Below are 23675 nucleotides of genomic sequence, written 5' to 3' on the forward strand. Positions count from 1 at the left end.
ATGTAACAAGCACAGGAGATGGGGGGGGGGGGGGAAGAGAAAGGTTGGTGTTGTGTACTTGTATTTTCCAGGTGTTCAAAAAGGTGCAGTTGGGGGTAATCCATTAGCAGGGAAAGAGGATTGGTTAACCAACAGACTGGAGAGATTAGAAATAATTAGGTGCTTCTCTGGATGGCAATCAGTGGTGAGCAGTGTTGCAGGAGTTGGTGCTGAGCCCGCAAATGTTCTTGACATAAATGATTTGGAAGAGGAGACAGTATAGCAATTCCAAATTTACCAATAACACAATTAAATGGAAAAGCAATTGTGCAGTGTGCAAAGATTATAGGTAGATAAGTGGGTAAGTGTACAGTAGCTGAAGTTTAAGGTTGGTAAATGAGAGGTCATCACTTTGGAATAGATCAATTAATTAAATGGTGAAAGATTGCAAAATGCTGTTGTACAGAGGGACTTGGGACTGCTTGTGCATGAATCAACAAAAGTTGGGATGCAAATACAACAGATAATCAAGGAGCCACCACTGGTGGAGGGATTGAATTGAAGAACAGGGAGGTAATGCAGGAGCTATGCAGAGGGCTGGTGAGGTTGCACCTTCTACTCTCCTTACTTGAGGAAGGATGGACTGGCTTTGGTTGGACATGGAGCAAAGGAGGTTCACCAGGTTGATTTCAAAGAGGAGGGGCTTAGTATACAAGAAGAATGTGTGCCCTGGCACGATAAACGCTGAAACTCAGAAAGGGGATCTTGCACAAAAATTTTGAAAGGGAGGAAAAAAAGATGAGGTATAGGAAGAACTTTAGGGGCCCAGCCTCAAAATTTGGCAGAATGGATTTTAGATAGAGGAGGCACCACTTTTCCAATTCTCTACCCAAGGAAGCAGTTGAGGCTGCCTCCTGAAGTAGATCAAGGACAGACTTTTGCATTGTATTGAGAATTAATGGAGAATTGGAAGTAAGGTGGAGCAAAGTCTGCAACCAGATCATTATGATGACATTAAATGGCAGAGCAGGCTCAGTGGGCCAACTCCTGCTCTATTTCTTGCCTTGAAAATACCAATTCATCTACAAAATGAAATACCACAAATTGTTGATAGAGTCTGGCTTTATGTTTTACAGTACAAAAATAAACACTTCTTAAGTTCATGATGGGCAATTTAAATATCGAGTTGACAGACACCAACATTTCCAGCAAAAAGGACAAGGGTCTTTGAGCGTGCCTTCAGGAAGTTTCAGTTTATATCTTCATTCCTTCATCCATATATCACGAATCTCATGCCTTGTACTTCTCTTTTCCCTTGTCACTGATTACACAAATATGCTGAAAGTGAATTAACAGGGAAAAAAAAAACAGGAATCAATATTGGGACACCCATTTTCCACCTGTAAAGAAATGGTGTTCTGCTCAACTCAACTCAAAAGCTGAGATTAAATTTGTACCAGCAGTTGATGTTGAGGAGAGGAGAAGTCTGACATTATGACCCAATTTTTTTTTAAACCAACAATACAAATGAGGAGGATGAAGTTCTTCTTTCAGATTGAGGCAGGCAGGAAATTCAGAGCAAAATTAAATAGCTAAACAAGACTCAGTAATTTCTAGATTGTACTTGGTCGGATGTGTCATGTATAAAGAAGTACCCAAATAAATGAGCAATGAAGGGCAGTTTTACATTGCTGGGGCTAGTTAATATAGAACATTACAGCAGAGTTTGGGCCCTTCGGCCAACAATGTTAAGCTGACCTATATATTCCTACCAAAATAAACCAAAACCCTCCCTAATTCATATCCCTCCATTTTTCTTTCATCCATTTGCTTATCTGTCTCTTAAATCCCTACCCCTATTGTTCCAGCCTCCACTACCATCCCTAGCAATGCATTCCAGTGACCCACACTGTGTCTCCCCTCAACTTTCCTCCCTTCACTTTATACAAATGTCCTCTGGTATTTGCTGCTCCTGCCCTGGGGAAAAAGGTGCTGGCTGTCTACCTTACCTTTGTGTCAATCCTGGAGACCTCTATTAAATCACCACTTATCTTTCTTTGTTCCAAAAAATAAAAATTAAAAAAATCCTAACTCAGCTAAACTTGCCCAAGACATATTTTCCAATCCAGCAACATCCTGGTAAATGTTCTCTGCACTTTCCCCATAGCTTCCACACTCTTCCTGTAATGAGGTGACCAGAACTGAACACAATATTCTAGGAGTGGTCTCACCAGAGCTTTATAGAGCTGCAAAATTACCTCAATTCCTGAACTCAATCCCCCAACTAATGAAGTTCTTAACTATCCTATGAATCTATGCAATCTTGAGAGATCTTATGAATTTGAACTCTTAACTATTTCAGTTAATGTTCCATTTTCCTCCAATCTTATCCATATCTCAGTGGGTCAAACCTATCCAGAACCCATCGCAAGTTGTCCCTAAACATCCTCCATATTACTTCTGTGCTTTCTTCTGAGAACATCTGTTCCCAATTTACTCTTCCAAGTTCCTGCCTCATCTCATTGTAATTAGCCTTTTCCCAATTAAACACTTTACCGTTTTGACTTTTTCTTCTTTGTCCATAGCTATGCTGAAGATCAGAGAGTTGTGGTCATAATCAACTAAATGCTTCCCCACTGAGAGGTCTGTCACCCAATCAGGTTCGTTATCCAGTACGAGTTCCTATAGTCAGCTGGTGTAGCAATCCTTCTTGGACACCTGACAAATTCTGCCTCATCTCTCCCTCTTGCAGAAAGGAGGTGCAAGTCAATATTTGGGAAGTTTCCCATTACAAAAAGCTTGTAATTTCTGCACCATTCCAAAATATGCCTGCTTATCTGCTCCTCAGTGTCCTGAGGGCTATTTATGGACCTATGGACTAATCCCCGTACAGATTGCTCCCTTCCTACTTCTGACTTCCACCCACACTGACTCAGTGGACCATCTCTCCACAGCATCCTCCCTTTCTACAGCTGTGATGCTCTTCCTGACCAGTAATGCTACTGCTCTCCCCTCTTTTACCTCCCATCCTATCCCTTTTAAACATCTAAACCCCAGATCATGTCCTTGCTTCAATCATGTATTTGTAATAGCCACAAGATCGTAATTCACGTACTGATCTATATCCATATGGATATCTCATTTAAATGTAATAAATGTGACAACAACCATAGGCTGGCTATGTTTTCTACATACCTGATGTAAGCACCACCTTCCCATCCCCACAATCCTATGCTCTGGCCAATATGGCAAATGCCTTTGTGATACCATAATTGCTGTTTACCCACCTTGCTCCTTTCACTGAAACATTTCCAGAGTCTGAAAACAAAATTCAGGGGGGTGGGAGTGTAATCTGTTCCAATGAAGCTTCAGAAAGACTTGTGTTTCAAGTAAGCATATTACATTCTTCTGGCAAATTAGTTCCATCAACCACAGATGAAGTCACAGTGAGAATACGCAAGATCAATAAAGATAGCAAAAGAGGTAAGGACTGAACCAGCTTGCTTGGTGTAAATCTAGAACCCCATATCCCAACTATGGAAGCACATTGCAATCACATGGATTGCAACCAATAAACACTTTCTCAAGTTCAAAGAAATGAGGGAATTAATGGTGTGGCCAATAAATGTCCCATCCTATTGTTGCCCTTGTCCTTCTAGCTACTAGAGGTGATGGGTTTGGAAGGTGCTGAGGAGTCTTTCCAGCATCTTTATCTTAAGGTTTGATTTCCAGTACCCACATTTTTTGGGTAAATCTTGATAAGTCGTTGCACATTTCTAACAATTAATACATTTGAGAAGCTACAAATATTCCAGATGTGAATTTGGCTTTACTTACATTCAAATCCCGAAAGTATTCATTATAATCAAGTGCGTATCCAACCACAAACTTGTCAGGAACTTCAAAACCAACAACTGGAAGAAATGGTCTTCCATTAGTGAAACGTTTGCAAGTGACAAGGAGTACATTTAACAAGGTAGTGGCAATAAAGACTTTCTGACCAGAACCCAACCTTCTCTAGTGAATGGTCTGAAGCTGTCAAAACATAATGAATAAATGGCACCATTCCCAAGCTAATCTCATCCTGATCCTAAACCAAATTATTAAATGAGTAGAGGTGAATACTTGAAACTAAATAGTGACAGTACGTGGGGAATGGAGAGATGGCTTGAAAAGGGATCTATAAACTGAAAGACGAATGATAAGGTAGCAAATTGACCCGTGTCAACTGGAGTCTGGTGGAAAGGGAGAAAATATGTAAATAAGAGGACAAAAATCAGTGTGAATTGGGGAAAAAGGGAAACAGAATATTAGAGTAATGCCAGAAATTTTTAAAAATGAATGGGTACGACCTTCAAGCCACAGAAACAAAATGATCAGTGAGAATTAAACTTGCAAGGGTGACAATAAGAATCAAGTGGCAGCCTTGATAATGAAATGTGGGATAAAGGGTCATTATCAGGACAACAAAACACTGTGATAAACTATCATCACCTGGGGAAATAGAGGTTGAATTACTTCAGGTGAAACAGGAATGGGCAGAAATATTCATTCTCATCGTCCAATGACAAGGTAACGTTAGGCACATTGCACATCAATAGAGGGACAGAAAAGGCAAGTCCCTGTGATTAAAGAAGCTTCAAACTCCATATGTGAGCAAAGGAAGTGAGCAGTTGTCATGTAGAGGATGAATTCACAGATGCAGTTCTAATTTACATAGAATGTGCATGGAATATTTCAGCACAGTACAGGCCCTTCAGCCCACAATGTCATACCAATCTATATAAACCAAAATGACAATCTATACCTTCCCTACCTCACACGCATAACCCTCTATTTTTCTTGCATCTATGTGGCTAAGAGTCTTTTAAATGTCCCTGGTATCCCAACCTCCACCACCATCCCTGGCAATGCATTCTTGACACCCACGACTCTCTGGGGCAGGAACTTGCCCTGACATCTCCTTTCTAATTTAGTCTCATCAACAATCAACAAGGAAACGGGTTAGAGAAACAAAAGCTGCAGATGCTGGAAACTTGAGCAGACAAAGGGTTGCTGGGGCACTCAGCAGGTCGGGAAGTATCCATGGGTCAATGTGGAGTTAGAACTCTTTATAAAGTCTAAGATAAAATTAGATAAAGGGGGAAAGAAGCTGGGGGAGGGACCCAAGGATGATTGGGCAGAAAGTACGAGGTGGAGGAAGGGAGAGTGAGAAACCATTAGGAAGGGGGATGGGGAAGAAAAGTGGGGAGAGAAAAAAAATTGAGTGCAGAAGTAGGTAAAAGAATTGAAATCAGATGGGAATAGGGGATATCTGAAATCAGAAAACCCAATGTTAATACTGTTGGGTTTAAAGCTGTTCAGAAGGAATCAATGTGTTATTCCTCAAGTTTATGCTTCACCTCACCCTGACAATGGATGAGGCAGACAGAAGAAATGGCTGATTAGGTATGCATTCGGTGTACCCTGTGTGGTCTCCTCTATAAATCGGTGAGACCAAACACAGAGTGACCATGTTGCTGAACACCTACGCTGTGTAAACTTTCATGTGGCTTCTTGCAGCCAATTATCTCAACTCTCCCAACCACTTCTCCAGTGACATGTCAGCCACATCCATCGTCAAGGCGAGGAACAACACATCATATTCCTCCTGGTCATCCTTAATCCTAACAGCACGAACACTGGGTTTTCTAATTTTAGATAAAACCCTCGCCCCATCTGATTCTACTATTTTTAACTCTTCTTTACCCACTCTTGCATTCATTTTTTCTTCTTTCTCTAACTTATCCCCCTCCCCACTCATTCCTAATGATTTTGCCCTCTATCTGTCTCTCCCTCCATCCATCACACCTTCTGTCCTATCATCTCTGGCCCCTTCACTCAGTCTTTTTTACCCTTGAGGTGCATATTTACACTTTTTCTACCTTCGCGTTGATAAAGGGTTACAACTCAAAATGGTGACTGACCATTTCTACCCATTGATGCTTCCTGACCTGCTGAGTTCCTTCAACAATTCTTTGTTCTGCTCAAGTGATCAGGTGAGGTTTGGTAACAGTGGGACCTTCATGGAAGAATATCATCAAAATGGTAGAATTTAATATTAAGATTGAAACTGATTTGGTTCAATCTATAATGTGGGTCTTAAATATGAATTCAAAAGATGGCCCTTGTAGATTGGGAACCCATGGTGAAAGATCAGGCAGAAAATGAATAATGGTTAACATTTAAAGAATACCTGATTTACATGTACCCTTGAAAAGAGGTCCAGCTAAGGAAAAGTATATAAACTTTGCCACAAGAGCAAAAGCCTGGGAATTGGGTTCATGTCTTCGATCATTCGAGACAGTGTTTAATACCAGTTATAGTGAAAATAGTGATATTATCAACACATTACTCACAATCTGGTCGATATCCAACACTTCGTGGAGTTCGTTTAACCAGCAGACTAATAAAAAGAGAGTACAATTGGAATGCTGCAAGGACACCTGCAGACACATTTAACTACTGGAGAAACCCACAAGAAGCTGGACCATTAGTTTGTCTGTCTCATTCTAGTTTGAACCATTCAAGACAAACAAAAGATTCAGAATTATTCATTAGCATTCCTCAGCACTCTCCACGCATAAAAAATATGGAAGATAATTAATGTTAGAGACAGAATAAAAATATAAGCCATTGTTACAACAAACCAGGTGAAGTAGAATCCTCAAATGCTCAGTGAGCTGATAAAAAACTGTGCCACTTAGCTCAGCCAGAATGACCAATTAATTTACACAGCATCAGGGTAATTTGCGGATATCCAAATTGTATCACCAAGACCTTACTCAATGTTATTCTGTTTGAACTCTGGGCTTACCTCACCACCTTCACCATGTTGGGTTTGTATTCTTGTAACATGCTTAGCAGGGTCTGCATTGTTTTGCCTGTATCAATAATATCCTAAGAAGGGAATAAGACTTAAATGTAAGTATTGATGAGTAAAACTGGTCTGATTTATGTAAGGACTGTATGATAAACTCAATAAATGTAAAGATGAGTACCATACAACTTTTTGCATCAGTTATATCTCACACCACAGAAATTAGTTAAAATTAGACTCATCAGATAAATGCTTTACATATGACGAGAAGATAGGAACTTCCTTACACCCGACTTTGTCATATTCCAAAGTGAGACTATTTTGGGTCGATTTAAGAAATTTTTTTCTCCAACAGATTATTGGAATTCTATTTCCACAAAACTCAGTATTGTTTTAATTGGAAAATATAATGGGGATAAGACCAAAATTGAAATTATCTAAATATAAATTGAATTTGTTAAAATTGCATTGGCAGTGGCCAGAAATTGTAGTGCAGTTACTTGGAAGACTGGCACACTGGAATGCAGAAATTACTTACAACCCAAGAAATAGATATGACATATTTCTGCAAATATGGACACCATATTTACAGGTCTCAGGTGGAAATCTTTAGTTGAGTTTCTTCAGTTTTCATCCACTGTAACCTTCTCCAAAGATTAGTTAAAAAACGAATTGAAATCTGTGGAGTGAATGGCGCTTTCCAGCAATCTCTTATTTTTCCACTCTATCTTTCTGTTTCTCTTCTCCCACACTTTTTCATGGTCTTTTGGGTGGGGGGGGGGGGTTCGAGGGTTGGGATTACAACCATAATGCAGCATAAATTTCTCTAATGATTTTGTATTTGACTACATGTACAGTCTAAAAAGTTTTAAAATATTCAAAAATTTATATCCTAATAAAAGTAGCATTATGAACCAAAACACCAGGACCAAGCTCATCTGCTGCTAGGTCATCCCCAGTCCTCTGCCATACCTTCTTGCTACTCCAACACTCATCAATCACTGAACTTGAGGTGAACGCACTGATGAAGATTGGTCTGTCTCCCATCACAACTAAGCTAGATTCATTCCTACAATCTTAAGTTTCAAATTAAAACAGGTTAAAATTCTGCCACTGCTTCCCTCCCATTGCCAGAGTCTCCTCTGCTCCTGCAAACACCCATATTGTGCATCCATAACTCATCACCACTGGTGGGTTCCCACCTTCCAAGGACCCAAGCTCCAAAACCCTCTCTCCAATTCTCTTTGTTCCTCTAAAGATCTAAAACTGATCTCTTCAACCAAGCCTTTGGCCACTGAATCCAACTTTTGTATTTACCTTAACCTCCTCTGTTCCTAGGCAATCGTCTAAGGTGCTACAGGTTATTGAAAATTGAAGGAAGAATAGAAAGCAAAGCTTCTGCTTGCTCACTCCATTCACCAATAGTCACTGATTTTTCTAACACTAATCACATTTTCATCATTCACTATTGAAACTTGGAAAATATTTAATAAATTTGCTCTTTACCTTTGGAAAATATTTAATAAATTTGCTCTTTACCTTTGGAAAATATTTAATAAATCTGCTCTTTACCTTCTCAGTATTAGTACAAACTATACCTTTTCTTTAGTCTCTGTTTACAAATCATCTCCATGTTTGCTTTCACCCCCCCAGGTAGTTTTAAACTGCACCACCCAGAGTTTTAATCTTGCAACCTGTAATAAATCACTTCCAAATCAAAATCTGCACAGCTTCAGAAATTTGAAGAGAAAAATTACCAAAGACGACTTACTACCCAGATGGTCTCTATTCATTACAATGTGTTTTGAAGCAGCAAGTAACATCCTGGAAAACAGCTGGGAATGTCGAGGTGAATATGAACAGAGAAACAATGCAAGCACTAGCACAATTTAAAACATTCATTCACAAAATCAAAAGAATAGAAAAGTGAACTGACCTCCACAATTAATACATTCTGTCTCCCAGGGATGAACAGGAAGAGAGGAAGAAAAAAAAAGTAGAAACATTTAATTTTTCTTTGCATATGTAAACATTGGAAATGTGCAATCATCCACCAAAAGCAGACACAAATTTTGCAATTCCATTGACATCCTCTCAAACAGAAGTCCATTCTGTGCAGTGGACAGTTTAATCTATCCCATTTAACTTCATGGCTATGAGCACCATCCACAATCTAACTGTCTGTCAAACAATGTGCATGCTCCTAATCCACAGTGCTTCTTCTCAGGTTAGTGCCCCGCTGCATCTTGTCAGTGCTGCTGTGCGGCAAAGGCTTCTTACCAGTCCACAGGATGTGATGGATCTCGAGAAATGAGAACCAGGGTTGGAGGAGTCTGACATTGGTTGGAGGGCAGGCAGTTCGAAAGAAAGGCTCAAGCTTGGTGTTTGCAGGCCCCCACTGCAAGGTTGCGCTGAAGTACGGCAACTCATCAACTGTTGACTGACACAGCAAACAAAGCTTTCCACTGCACCTAAAGACAACCGATCTGGGTTTCCAAAACTGCATATTTGGATTTTACTCCGTGCTGCCTTTGAGATTTTACATTCTCCCCGTGACCACATGGATTTCCTCCGGATGCTCTGGTTCCCAAAGACGTATAGGGTTAGCGGGTTAATTAATGAATGGGTGTATATGGACACCACGGGCTTATGGGCTGGAAAGGTCTATTATTGTGCTGCATCTCTAAAAGTAAATTGAATAAATCTAATCCAACATTGTTCCAGATGGCACCACTGATCATGGTCAAATCCGATGTAATAATGGGTTGAATGGCCCGTTTCCCTACTGGATGGCTTGAAAGATTAATGAGCAGGCCTGGTGCACTTACAGTCAAAGACATGGTAACATAAAGCAACTTTCACCTCATCCCCCAACCACGCTTTCATTCGTCTCCCCACCTTCCATCATCCTCTTACATTCGTTCCTTTCACATGCTTCATGCACACATTGTCAAACCTTTCCAGTTAAGGTTGAGAGGTCGTCACCACCGATCACTTTTATTTCTCCTGTTGACTGATCATTCTGCAAATTTAAAGCAATGGGATTGCATTAGAGTCGTGGAGATGTACAGCAAGGAAACAGTCCCTTCAGCCCAACTCATCTATGCTGAGCATTGTCCACCATTTGGCTCAGCTCCATCTGAACCTTCCTCATTGAAAGAATGTTGCTTCATGCAATGGACTGATCATAAGCCTTCACGGCACAAGATTTTGTGTCTGAAGAAATCAAGACGTAGGAGCAGGATTATGCCATTCAGCCCATCAAGTTCACCCCTCCATTCTATCATTGCTGACTTCTTCTCAAACCTTGATTCCCTTCCTAATCAATACAGACATTTCAGAAGATCTGGACTGGAAGACCTCATCTTGGGAACAGATAAGATGGAGATGGAGAAATTGCGAGAAGAGAATAGAATTCTGAAATGTCTGCCTTCTTCCACAAACATGGCTTCTCCTCCACCACTATCAATTCCGCCCTCATCTGCATCTCCTCCATTTCCTGCTCACCTGCCAGGATTCCCCTTATCTTCACCTACCACCCCACCTGCCTCTGGATCCAACACAGTAACCTCTGAAATTTCCAGCACTTACAAAAGTATCCCACAACCAGACACATCTTCCCTTCTCCTCCCTTAGGGACTACTCCCTCCGTGACTTCTTTGTGTACTCATCCCTCCCCTGTGGCCACACCTCCTCCCTCACCACAGTTCAGGGCCCCAAACAAGCTTTTCAAGTGAAGCAACATTTATGTATCCACATGATTGATTTACAGGTACTGCATCCAGTGCTTTCTTTATGGCCTTCTCTACATTGGAGAGACTGAATGCAGACAGAGATCGTTTCACTGAGCACCTTTCTCTGTCTGCACCAGTGACGAAGAACTATACAGCACAGTACAGGCCCTTCAACTCTCTATATTGAGCCTACTAAAAAAAAAGTACTAAACTGTCCCTACCCCATAACCCTCTATTTTACTTTCATCCATGTGTCAGTCTAAGAATCTCTTAAATCCCCCTCAATGTTTCAGCTTCCACCACTATCCCCGGCAAGGCATTCCAAGCACTCACAACTGTGTAAAAAAAACTTACCCCTGATGTCTCCCCTAAACTTCCCTCCCTTAACTTTGTACACATGTCCTCTGGTGTTTGCTGATCCTGCCTGAGGAAAGAGGTGCTGGCTGTCCACCCATCTATGCCTCTCAATCTTGTGAGAGGGATCTCCCAGTGGCCAACCATTTCAGTTCTGCATCCCACTCCCATACTTACTCTCCATGGCCTCATGTACTATCCTACCAAGACCACCCATAAATTGGAGGATCAAGACCGGATTTTCTGACTGGGCACCCTCCAACCAGATGGCATTAAAATCAACTTTTCTGGTTTCTGCTAACCTGCTCTCCTTTCCCCCCCTTCCCTTCCCCGTCAGCTTCCACCCCCTTCCCGCTATATTCACCCAACCATCCCTCCTCCCCTTGCTTATTGCTGTGTCTTCCTCTTAGCTCCACCTATTACCTCCAGCCTTTGTGACCACACCTTCCCTTACTCTTTTTCCAGATGCCTACTGACATTTTTCCATACTTTGATGAAGGGCTTGAGCATGAAACATCAGTTATGTATTTTTATTTTTGCTATATAAAGGACACTGTTGGACCTGCTGAGCTTCTCCCGCATTGTGTTTTTACTTCAACCATGGTGTCTGCAGACATGTGTTTATTCCTTTCTGTATTCAATAGGTTTCAATAAGATCCCCCTTTGTTCCTCTAAAATGACAAAAACTTTAATATCCAAAATTCCAATTCAATTATTTTTTTTTAATAAACACAATCAATTCCATCTGGCTTCACTACCAGCTATTACCATTCTGTATGGAAAAACATGCTCACATTTCCACAGGGCAGTGGTACAGAAATTACTGGAGAAAATACCAAGGAATAGGGTTATGAACATTGGAAAGACTGTGGCTGATTACAAAGTGAGCATGATATTATGGGAAATCTGGTGTCACCTTTAATTTAGATTTTTCTGAGGAGGTGGCTAAGATTAGTTAGTCTTGGCTAATACCATTTTGGACAATATCCTGCATGTTAGGCCAGTCAAGAATGGATCCAAGGGGAGCCAGCTAATTGGATCCAAATTTGTCTCAGTGACAGGAAGCAAAGGGTTAGGTGGAAAGATGATTTACTGATTTGAAATCAACAAGCAATGGTATACAGGTGATCAGTGTTGAGACCGTCAATGTTTGTGATATACATTTGACAACTTGGATCCAAAAGATGAAATGTATGATTGACAAGTCTGCAGTTGACAAAAATTGGTTTTTGTGGAGGACAAGGAAGGTTGCCATTGCAGTTCAAGCTTGTTGTCACATGTACTGAGGTGCAGTATATGGGCCTGTTTCTATGCTCTCTGTGACTATGACATCCAAGTGGATGTGGAGAGCATGTAGGAGCCAGGCAAGGGCAGATTTCCTTCCTGAAGAACATTAATGAATTGATGGTCTCAAAACTGCATATTTGGATTTATTAAAATTCTCATCTGGTATTTGCATATGCTTTCAGATCACAGACCAGACACCTGGAAAGTATGTCAGTAATCAAACCATTCTCTTCAACATTCGATGGCAGTTATCAGAGCAACAAGGAAAATATAGATGGGTGGGTGGGGTTGTTTCAATTACAGTAATGACATGGGGCCTGTGTGTCTTCAATGTACAGCTTGAGTTTATCTACTCCATCCTGAATGCACCTTCTCCACTTCGTGCAGCCCTGGACCAGTTGCCAGGATTTGGAATTGTTGAAATTCTTCAAGGATTATTTGGGTACATCCTTGAATCTTTTCTGATGTCCATCAAGTAATGTCCTCCTGTGACAATTTGACTCCAAGTGTTTCAGGAGACTGGTGGGGATTCCCAATGTTACTGAGTGCTGGATACCTGGCCTGCGAGACGACATTGATATCAGTCTACATCCTTCCCATGCATTGATGGTATTTTACCAGCATCAGCTGTCCAGTCGGTCACAATGCTTGCTCCAGGTTTGAGGTCTTGATCTTCCTACTCTTTCTTTAAAGTCACTTTTCAGGTGGTAAATTTCAGGGATGTCTGCCTTTGCGATTCACATTTTCATGGTTGGAGGAAGGTGTGATGCAGCAGGTTAGAAGAGGACCTTCATCCTGCTAATTAAGTCTGTTCTTTGATATACAGGATTGGTCAGATTAGGTGTGCAGCCAGAACGGGGATACATTATGTGGCCAGATTCAGGAGCTAGCGAGCGACCAGAATGCACCACCGAGCACTGGCAAGAAGTTTAGGGAAACAAAAAAAACAGGAGTAGCATGGAGCTAGGGTGCCAGAACTCAGCACGAGTTCATATGCCCTCTAATATATTCTCTAATTAACAAATGTGGCTGAGGTGTTCAGGTACAGAGGGGGACAAAATTGCTACTGGAGTAAACATGAATGTCTGCAGATGCTGTGATTGAAGTCAAAATACAAATGTTGGAGGAACTCAGCAGGTTTTGAAGCACCCATAGGAGGTAAAGATATATAACTGACATTTTGAGTCTGACCCCTTCCTCAAGATGTCCTTTCCAACCCTCTTGCAATAAAGGCCAATATGCCATTTGCCTTCTAATAAATTGCTGCACCTGCCTATCTTTGCCATTCATACACAGGAACATACTCAGTGCTGTCTTCATTTTTTCCCAACATGTTCTTAACTGCTTATCTACTATTTCCCTTTACAAATCCATTTCTTTCCTCCAAGGCTCTCCTCTGAGACCCCTGCCAGGATTTGATTATCTAGAACTCTGGTCCCAGCATAGTTCCAACAGAACTGTCCTGATATTTGAGCCCCACAAAGCAAAACCCTTTCCTTTCCCCCCCCCCACCCCCATATTATAGAATATTAGGGAAACAAATTATGTGGGTCAAAAGGCCTGCACTATGCCATAAAAGGGTTAGTGCAGGAAGATTAATCATAACCTTACTCAATAGTGGGGCAGACACAAGGAACCAAATCTCCCTTTCCTGCCTCTATTTCTTGTCCTCTATTGCCCAGCTTGAGGATACCTAAAGTGGAGGTAAATTCTGTAGAATAGAAAATTCCACGGATTTAAGGAGAACCTGAAGAAAGAATTCATCTGGAATGTACTTTCTAACACAGCAGATATTCTAACATTTCAGTATCAATGAGACAAGAACTGGAGTTACCATGGTACAAGCCTACAGGCCTAATACAGATAAGTGGGATAAGTGTGGACAGGTACACCAGGCAGAACCAACATGGAGCAAAGGGCCCATCATCTTAAACTAACAAATTATTAGACACATTGCGAATTATATATTATCAAGAATATAGAACGGTACAGCATAGGAACAGTCCCTTTGGCCCCCATGTCTGCGCTGAACACGATGCTCCAATTAAACTAAAACTGCAACGCACATGATTGCTTATCCCTCCATTCCCTGCCTGTTCAAGTACCTGTTTCAATGCCTCAAACATGACTATCCCTACTTCCACCCCTTGCAGTGTGCTCCAGGCACTTACAACTTTGTTTAAAAATATACCTTAAACTTTCACCTTCTTTTGATCTTTTTTTTGACAACTAGAAGAGATTGGTTTCTCTAGATAATCACAATATTAGAATATGCGATGAAATTCTCATTAAAGATTTTTTTCTCCAAAATTATATAAGACAATGTATAACTGATATGCAACTCATTCTGTATGGTATTTTATGTATAAAAATCTATACAATTAATATCTAACCATATACATGTAATATTTCTTTCTATCAAATTAATAAATATTTTAAAAAGAAACATTCACCTTCTGACCTGAAATCCATAGCCCTCTAGTATTTGTCATTTCCAACCTGGGAAAAAGACTGTCATGATTTTATACACCGCCATAACGTAACCCTTCAGTCTCCGAAGCTCCAAAGAAAACTCGTTTGTCCAACCTCTCCCCATACCTCAAAGGTTCCTTTTATTTGTCTCCTTATCCCCTCAAATCCAGACAGCATCCTGGTAAATCTAATCTGCACCGTCTCCAAAGCTGCCACATCCTGCCTACGACCAGAACTCCACACAATACTTCATATGTGGTCTACCCAATGCTTTATACAGGTGAAATAAATAGATTATTGGTTCATAATGGATTCCAGCATTTTACTGACAAGTAATGTTTGATGAAGTGAAATTAAAAAATATGAAAAATACTCAGATGGCAACTCTTGAGAAAATGTTAACTGTTTCTGGCTGATGACTTTTTCTTGCTGCACAGATTCCTTCTCTTGCGGCAAGTAAACAAAACTTGGAGAATGACTGACCAGCTGAGAACCTCTTGCATGTTCAGCATCTGCTGTTTTCGGCATGAGGCTATCAGGCTTGCAGTCTTCCTTTTCTTTCTCCATCTTTCAAAAGACCATTACACAGAGCAGACGAGCTGGACTTGGACGTGCGTCAACTCCTTCCCCAGGACACTGTTCAAGCATCCTCACCATGGAGTTCAAGAAAAAAATGCTTCCCTACATTTCCCAGGAGAGGTTAGTGATGTACAATAATTGCAGGTGGAGAAAGTAGCATTCAAATCTATTAAATGATGAAACAAAAATTACTGGGCCAACTGTAACTACCTATTAGCAGTTGTGCATTTGACTAAGACACAGACTAAAAAGTTCATAAGAAATCCTTACGCAGTAACTCTTTAAGCGAATGAAGTCTACTGTCATTGGGATCGACTGGTCACTGTTGCGATTCAAGGCTTTGATGTAGTCCAAAAGGTCAGCAAAAAACTTATAACCACCCTTGAGTACACAGAGGGCAATAATATGATGATCTCCCATTGCCTTCATAATTTCCTTTGCCAACCGCTCAGTCCTGTGGAGAAACAAATAAATTTAATTTGCATCTTTTGCAATCAACATTAGATTATACTAAAACAGCATTAGAAGATATCCATGATTTTTGTTCTTAAGTTCAAGTCCTTCCACATTTCTTCTGGAACTAGCCCAGAAAGCCAACTTGGTTAGCATGGACTAATTGGGCTGAAGGGCCTTTCAAATGCTGCAAGATTCTATTAGAATGCAATTGTGGTTGGTGCAAAATCAACACAAAATATCCATGCATTTCAAAGTAAGAAATGCAGCAGTTAAGAGGAGAGCAATTAGCATTTCCATAGCAACCATCATCCTGAGGGAGTCTGCCCCAAATCATACTTTTGCCAATGGAAGTGTTATAACCTATTATAGAAAACACAAAAATCAATTTAACGAAAGCAAATTGAACTGTGATAATGACCAGGAAATTTTGAATACAAAATGATTGCAATTGACTGTTAAGGTTAGCGCAACTCTATTGCAGCGCCAATAACTTGGATTCAAATCCACCATTATCTGTAAAGAATTTGTATGTTCTCCCTATGACCATGGGCGAAAGTCATAAACAATAGTTTTGTACAGATTAGAAGGGCCTTTTCTGTACTGTAATATTCCATGGTTATACCAGTTTCCTCTAGGTGCTCTGGTTTCCTTTCACATTCCAAAGATGTACGGGTCAGTTGGTTAATTAGTCACATAGATAAGTTTGGGCAGCACAGGTTTGTGGGCTGGAGGACCTTTGATCGTGCTTCATCTCTAAATTAAAAATATATTGAATACGAGCATTCTCCAGCAGTCATGATGATCAAGGGTAATCTTCTACCTCGTGTTATTTTCCAGCTCTTACCCCTTATCCCTTCATATCTTGACATTTCTGTTTGAATGTTCACACAATAACTGAGCATCTATTACCATCTTGGTCAGAAAACTCCAAGGGTTCACAATCACCAAATTAAAGTTTCTCCTCAGCTCATTCCCAAAAGGCCTACCCTTTCACTCAAAACTATTCACCCTGGTTCCAGACTCCTCAGCAACAGGATATGTCTTTATTGCATCTAATCTTTTAATCCCTTTAAGTATATTGAATGTATTGATAAGATCTAAACTTTCAATGTCAGAGCCATACAGCATGGAAAAAGGCCTTTGGCCCAATTCACGCATTCCAAACAAGGCAGCAGCCTGGGTTTGTCTCATTTAGCCTGCATTTGGGATATTTCTTCCTCACCCCTCGTATCCATAAATCTGTCCAAATATCTTTTTGGTGTTGTTCCCCTTTCCAGGGTTTCTTCCAAAAGCTCATTCCAGATATGGATCACTCTCTGGGTGAACAAGCTGCCTCCAACATCCTTCTTAGATCTCTCCCCTCTCACCTCAAACCTCTTCCCTCTAATTTTAAAATTACTTATCCTGAGAAAAATACTATGAGCATTCATTTCATCCATACCCCTCATGATTTTGTAAATGATCAGATGATCCCCTCATCCTCTTGCTCTAGGGAAGGGGTGGGCAACCTTTTATTTAAAACTCACATACCACCTTAAGTATTTCCTGTGCCACAAGTGCTGATGGTGGCGTGACAGAGTATATAGAGGTGTTTGGGAGATAAATTGGGAAAGATTTGTTAGAGCAGGTCACACACAAACAATTTAAAACACAGAATTTTTGCAGGAGTTTTGCAGTGCTGAGACTTCCATGATGGACTGCTATTTTGCAAAAGGCAACAAAGTAGCAACATATAGTAGCAATTTGACTGGAAAACAGTTTGCGTCTGGAAGAGCAGGTGATCTTTGCAGGCAGCAGCAGAACAGCTTTGCTCTCAGAGTGGGAGAGAGGGGAGAGACAGACTTTGGTTCCAGAGGGACAAGCTGGCAAGCTTTGGAAGACAGCCTGGTCAAAGGAAAGGACTGGCTGTCTGGTGTTTCCCTTGGAATAGGTTAAACAGAAAGGAACTCTGTGCTGAAAGAAAGAGGTAATCATCTGGGGAAAATTTCAACAGCAAGATACTGGAGTGGCTGTCCTGGAACAAGAAAACTCTCTCTGAAAACCAACAAGAACACTCCTGAGTGGTAACTATCTGTTTAGCACCAAAGCCTGGTGAACTTTATTAATGCTAACTTCTGTGCACAGTACAAGAATTGCCTGCAACCAGTGAGAGTGGACTGTGAAGTAAAGAACTTTCCTAAACTTATACACACATGTGCACTTAGAATTAGAGGGGGGGGGGGGGTTAAGAGATAAGTTCAAGTTTGATTCTGTTTTCATGTTCAAAGATAATTAAAAGCAACTTTTGTTTAAGTAACCCTTTGTATTGGTGCATATCTATTGCTGCTGGGTTTTGGGGTCCTCTGGACTCGTAACAGTGGTATGTGAGTAGAAAGTTTTTAAAAAAGTTTTAATCATATCTCATTATGTGCAGTTTATAACTCCAAAGGAAATGGGCCAATGACAATTTTTCTCAAGCAAAATATTTCAGTAACAATTGGGTCTACAGCAATGGTTCTCAACCTTTCCTACCCACACATACCACCTGAAGCAATCCCTTACCAATCACAGAGCACCTATGGCATAGGGAATATTTAAGGTGGACAGGAGTTTTTTTTTTAAAAAAAAGGTTGCCCACCCCTGTTCCAGGGAATATAGATCCAGCCTATCCAACCTCTCAGGCTAAACAAAATCCTGGTGAATTTCCTCTCCACCCCTTCCAATTTACTGATGTCCTTCCTTTAGCTGGGTGACCAGAACTGCACAATTATCCATGCATGGTCTCACCAATGCCTTGTACAGCTGAATCATTGGGCGTCAACATTGCAGCCGTCCAATGGAGGCAAGCATAGCAAATACCTTATTCACCATCTTATCGATCCATGTTGCCACTTTAAAGGAATTATGCATGTACCCCAAGTCTGTTCTACAAAACTCTCCAGGGCCCCACTATTTACTGTGCAAACCCTGGCCCGGCTTGAGTTACGAAGGTGCAATGTGTTAAATTCTATTTCACACTCCATAGTCCTGCTTCCCAACTGATCTTGATCTTTCATAACTTTGACGCCCTTGCACACTATCCTTGACCATCAACTTTGATATCTGCAAATCTATTTAATATAGACAACAATCCAGTTAATATATTAAGGATTTGAATGGAAAGCATTAGTGGACCCAGTTCCAACCTGAGGTACACAATCAGAGCATCTCTCTACTCCTACTCTCTATCTCCTTCCATGAAACCAAGTTTGAATCCAATGGACCAATTCCCCTTTGATCCCATATGATCTGACCTTCCAGATGAAACTACCATGTGGGACCTTGTCAAAGGCCTTCCTAATGTTCACATACGCAACACCCACTGCCTTTCCCTTCTTATGCACAAATCAATGCTAACTATATTCAAAAAGTCCTAGGCCATCGAAATTTTGGTAAATTGTGTTTCTCACAATCCCTTCCAACAATATTCCAACCACTAACAAGTCAAGCTCACTGGACAAGCAAAGGCTTATCCTAGCTGCTCTTTTAAAAGAATGGCATATTAACCACCATCCAGTAAAAAAGGGATAATTTAAGTACGCGTGTGAGAGAGCCAAGCTTCAGAAAACGATAGCAGTAGCTTGTAGACCAACCCCTCTGCCAAGCTATAGTTGCATTGTAATGAGAGGCCTGAAATCATTAACAGGTATGTGTTTAATATACATAAATATTGAAGGAACTCAGCAATCAGGCAACATCCATGAAAACCAAAAGTGGTCAATGTTTCAGGCCTCATCCCTTTGGGAATGTCCTTCATGTGGGAAGCACAGTTAGCACAATGCTATTACAGTGCCAGCTACCAGGGTTCAAATCTGCCACTGTCTGTAAGGAATGTGTACGTTCTCCCTGTGTCTGCTCCGGTTTCCTCCCTCTCTTTAGGGGCACAGGCTCACGAGTTGGAAGAGCCTGTTACCGTGCTATGCATTGAAATTTAATTTAAATTCAGAGAGTGCATTTGGTACAAGTTTCCAAAGCATTCATGATGGAGTCAACCAAGGAATGGGTGATGAGGCTGGTTTAATAAATGATCTTAGAGCAAAACATCAAGAGAAACTTGAGTCAGAAATAAATGTTTACCTTAGATAAATGACACGACAACAGAATTACGAAAGAGTTGGCTGAAGTGGAGTGGTCTAACAGAAGGACAGCAAATAAACAGAGGTGACATCCAAGGAGGAAAAAAACATAACACTAGAAAAAAATAATACTGCAGCAAGAAATAAACTTGCCAAGGGAGGAAGTTTATGATAAGTGCTATGCCACATGAATCAATCTTTGCACCATCACTGCTGATCATTGATATTAATTAATTGGTTATGAATGCACAAGGCATGAATTTACAACAAACATTTTTTTCTTGGGATGAGAGTAGCAAAGACCAGAGGACATCTGTACAAGCTGAGGGGCAGCAAGCCAAGGGGCGGCATCCAGGGCCAGTTTTTTTTTTAAAAAGAAAGTGGTGGGTGCCTGGAATGCTTTGCCAGCAGTGGTGGTGGAGGCTGGTATAATATGGGCCCTTAAAAGACTGAAAAAGGCATGTAGATGGAACAAAAATTGAGAGTTATGGGGAAGGGTTAGTTTGTGGAGTAGGTTTGTATAGGTTGGTCAATGGAGTATGTGCAGATGGACGCAAGTCACTTAGGTCATAAGTTGGGAATAACTGTATCGCTGTACCTTGGAGGTGAGGGCAGACTCCCTTGCGGCAGGACAAGCTGCTTTGTTGTGCCTCTTGCTGCAATGGGTACTCAGGCTTTGCAAGGCAATACAGGTGTTTGACCTTACTTACTCTGGTTCTGGAAATTTATTTAGGGGCCTGGAACGGGGTGAACTATCACACAAGAATGCTGCACATGTATCTCAGATTAATTGGAAAACCCCACATCCCTGTCCCACTAAATTATGAAGGAGCTACACCAAATTGGAAAAGTTGGGAGTGACCAGCATGGTTTTAATTCAGTAAAGGGATGGTGGCCCTTGGGTAGTATTTTCGCTGGATGGGGTGGTGTGGTATTACATTATGGTATCCTGATGTTTGAAGTCCTTTTATTGCCCTTTTGCAATGTTGTTGCCCCTTATCAACTAGTGCCTTTGGTCTCCACAACTGACCCCTACTCAAGAATAAAAGTGGCTGTTTTAAGAGGACTTTGTACCCTCCCAACTGACTGATCCTAGTTACGAAATGATTTAAAAAAAAAGGAATGTGAAGTTAAGGGTTAAACTGTATTAAAATACATCACCACGGAGGTATTGTTAGGCACACCAGGGAGGGAAATATCTGATTAATTGCCTAGCAAGGTTCTGACCAAGGTTCCAACTGCTAAGACAACATGATGCACTGCTAACTGCTAAAGATAATGTGCAATACCAGCTACACACATATTTGTAGTGTATAAATATCCCCGTCTTGTTGCCCTCGACACACATGGGGGTCTGGAGTCCAGAACTGTTGTTCGGTCTCCTATGCTGTAACTGTATGAAGAACAAATGAAGCGAATATTTGGACTTTGCTGGGTTTTACATCAGCACAAAAAGGAATGAAAAAGGGTCCAATCTAACACCCAAAGATGTTTGCCAAGGTTTCTAACGTCACACCAAATCGCCACAAACTCCTGAGAAATTAGAGGTGCTAATATGCTTTCTTCACAATGATATTTGGATGTTGAGTCCAGGAAAGATTCTCTGAGATAGTGACTCACAGGAATTTAAATTTGCTCATCCTCTCCACCTCTGATCCCCCAAATAATCCCTGAATTGCACACATCTGGTGCCCCAAGATTCAGTGCGTCCCTCAGTACGTATTCCTGCAGCCTGAAATGTCCACACCAACATCTTCGAATGTTTTGGAGAGACCAAAGTGTGTCTTTAACCAAGTTCATAGTCTTCCAGCAGTTTTGACTAATGTCTGACTGTGTGTGTCCCCAGGAACAGCCTGTAGATCAGAGTGTCCTCTGCCAAGCTGCTGAAAGGGAAGAACCGTGACAAGGACCCATGCATTCTTCTCCATACTCTTAGCAAATCTGCATTCTGTAGTGGCAGGTTAGTCTCAACTCCACTGTAGTTATCTCGGGGACTACGTGCGTAATGGGCAACGCGCCAGTCATATAGATAGAAAGGATCCGCCTGGGATTGTTCCCTCTCACCATCAACCAAGTCCTGGTGCTTGTTTGTGAGTTCTGGCAATGAGGCATTCAGCCAGATGAAATGGACATTCTGCTCAGGGAAACACCCCATTGTATCCATTGAGTCCTCATCTCTGAGTGCCTGCAGGACATTCCATGCTGACAACAGCATAATTGTCGAGATCAAAGGTGTTAGAACTTTTCCTTGAAAGATAGGCGGTGTGAAGTCCAAATATGCAGCAATTATAATGGGCAGGCAATGCTGGATTCCCATGCCAGACAAATAAAACACATTGAATATTGTGGTAGGGAACTCCAAGGAAAAGCAGCAGTAGCCACATTCACACCGTATTGAATGCCCATATAAAACAACTAACATCAGGCCAGCTTTAGAAAGAATAGACTTTCCTTGGTTATCCTCTTTCATACCCAAAATGCTTTAGAATTTTCATAAATCCCATTTAATATTTCATATTCCCTCTTTGCCTGATTTGTTGTGTTTTTAAGTACCCTAACACTATTCAAGGCCACCCTGTTTTTCACTTATCTAACATAACAATTACAGCACGGAAACAGGCCATTAGGCCCTTCTAGTCTGCACCGAACCAAACACCCCTTTCTAGTCCCACCTCCCTGCACAATGCCCATAACCCTCCATCTTCTTCTCATCCATATACCTGTCCAACCTTTTCTTAAATAATACAATCTAGTTTATTTTAAATCCATCCCACAATTAAGCTTCCTATCAGATGTAGGGCTTACTTCAAGATTCATTGTTCAGACAAAAGGCCACTCACCTGTCCATGATTAAACCATGAGGAATAAATACTCTCTCCAGATCGTTGGAATAATGTTTAGGGATACAAAACAGATCAAGGTCATAGCCCTGTTCATCATCAGTGATCTGCAAAGCACAAAATATACCCATATTAATGGCAGCTCCCATCATTGTGGAAGTTTAAAATATGCAAGTCTTCAAAAAAATTTGATATTAAGGTCTCGTGTGTGGATTTGTGAGAAAGAAGAAATATTATCCGAATAACCATATTTCCTTCCCCACACAGGCTTTAGACCCATCGAGTCAATGCTAGCTCGCAGAATCATCCATTAATCCCAAATACAAACAAATTTCCCTACCACCAATTTACTCAGGCCTCTAAAATTCGCATTAATCTATTAAGCGGCCAACTGCCACAAATAAACGTGGCAAGAAACCAAAGGAGAAGGGACAAACCCACATAGTTACATGGAAACTCCACACGGCCCCAGAGATGAGGATCGAACCTGGGCCGCTGGAGCAGCCACACAATTTTGCTAATGAAATGCATGGCAGAACCAAAAGCAGAACTCGCCTCACAGGAGGGGGTCGCCTCACGGCACATGGAGCACAGAGTTCGGCATCAGACACCATTCTGTCTCTTCCACTGCAAGCCCCAGAGGGGCCGGGGGGCCCCAGTGGCCGAGGTGCAGGCAGCGGGTACGAGGCGCCGGGCATCTCGAGCTCGCCCGGACACTGACCAATGCGGCATCAAATCGCTGCCCGGCCGCAGACCGAGTCAGAGGGGAAAGTGGCGCACCCTAGGCTGTCGGACCGGGACAGGCGTGGCCTTCAGCCCTTGGGCTCAGCCGAGACTCCGGGCTCGGCTGCTGGAGCTTCGAGGAGATGTTGAAGGTATGGATGCCCCGAGCCTGGGTCTGCAGGGCAGGGCCCCGGAGATGGGGTCGCACCGCGTCCACACTCACCACAACGCAACTTGATGCCGCCATGCCGTTGCAGTCGTCACGGCACCCAGCACTTCCACCAATAACCACCCCACT

The 23675-nt window shown here is 41.5% G+C and overlaps 1 protein-coding gene across 1 annotated transcript; it reads right to left on the minus strand.

The window, feature by feature from the left end:
* Positions 1 to 1083: 1083 nt before the first annotated feature.
* Positions 1084 to 23673, minus strand: hprt1 (hypoxanthine phosphoribosyltransferase 1). Its single transcript, XM_069893603.1, has 9 exons — positions 23601 to 23673; positions 22655 to 22761; positions 15535 to 15718; positions 9795 to 9860; positions 8775 to 8792; positions 6836 to 6918; positions 6378 to 6424; positions 3817 to 3893; positions 1084 to 1317 (listed from the first exon to the last, which is right to left on the minus strand). Exons 1-9 carry the CDS (start codon positions 23622 to 23624, stop codon positions 1270 to 1272), a joined length of 654 nt encoding a protein of 217 aa, XP_069749704.1. The 5' UTR covers positions 23625 to 23673; the 3' UTR covers positions 1084 to 1269.
* Between the last annotated feature and the right edge of the window lie 2 nt (positions 23674 to 23675).

Source organism: Narcine bancroftii, chromosome 8 (genome assembly GCF_036971445.1).
Source record: "Narcine bancroftii isolate sNarBan1 chromosome 8, sNarBan1.hap1, whole genome shotgun sequence".
Lineage (NCBI taxonomy): Eukaryota > Metazoa > Chordata > Chondrichthyes > Torpediniformes > Narcinidae > Narcine > Narcine bancroftii.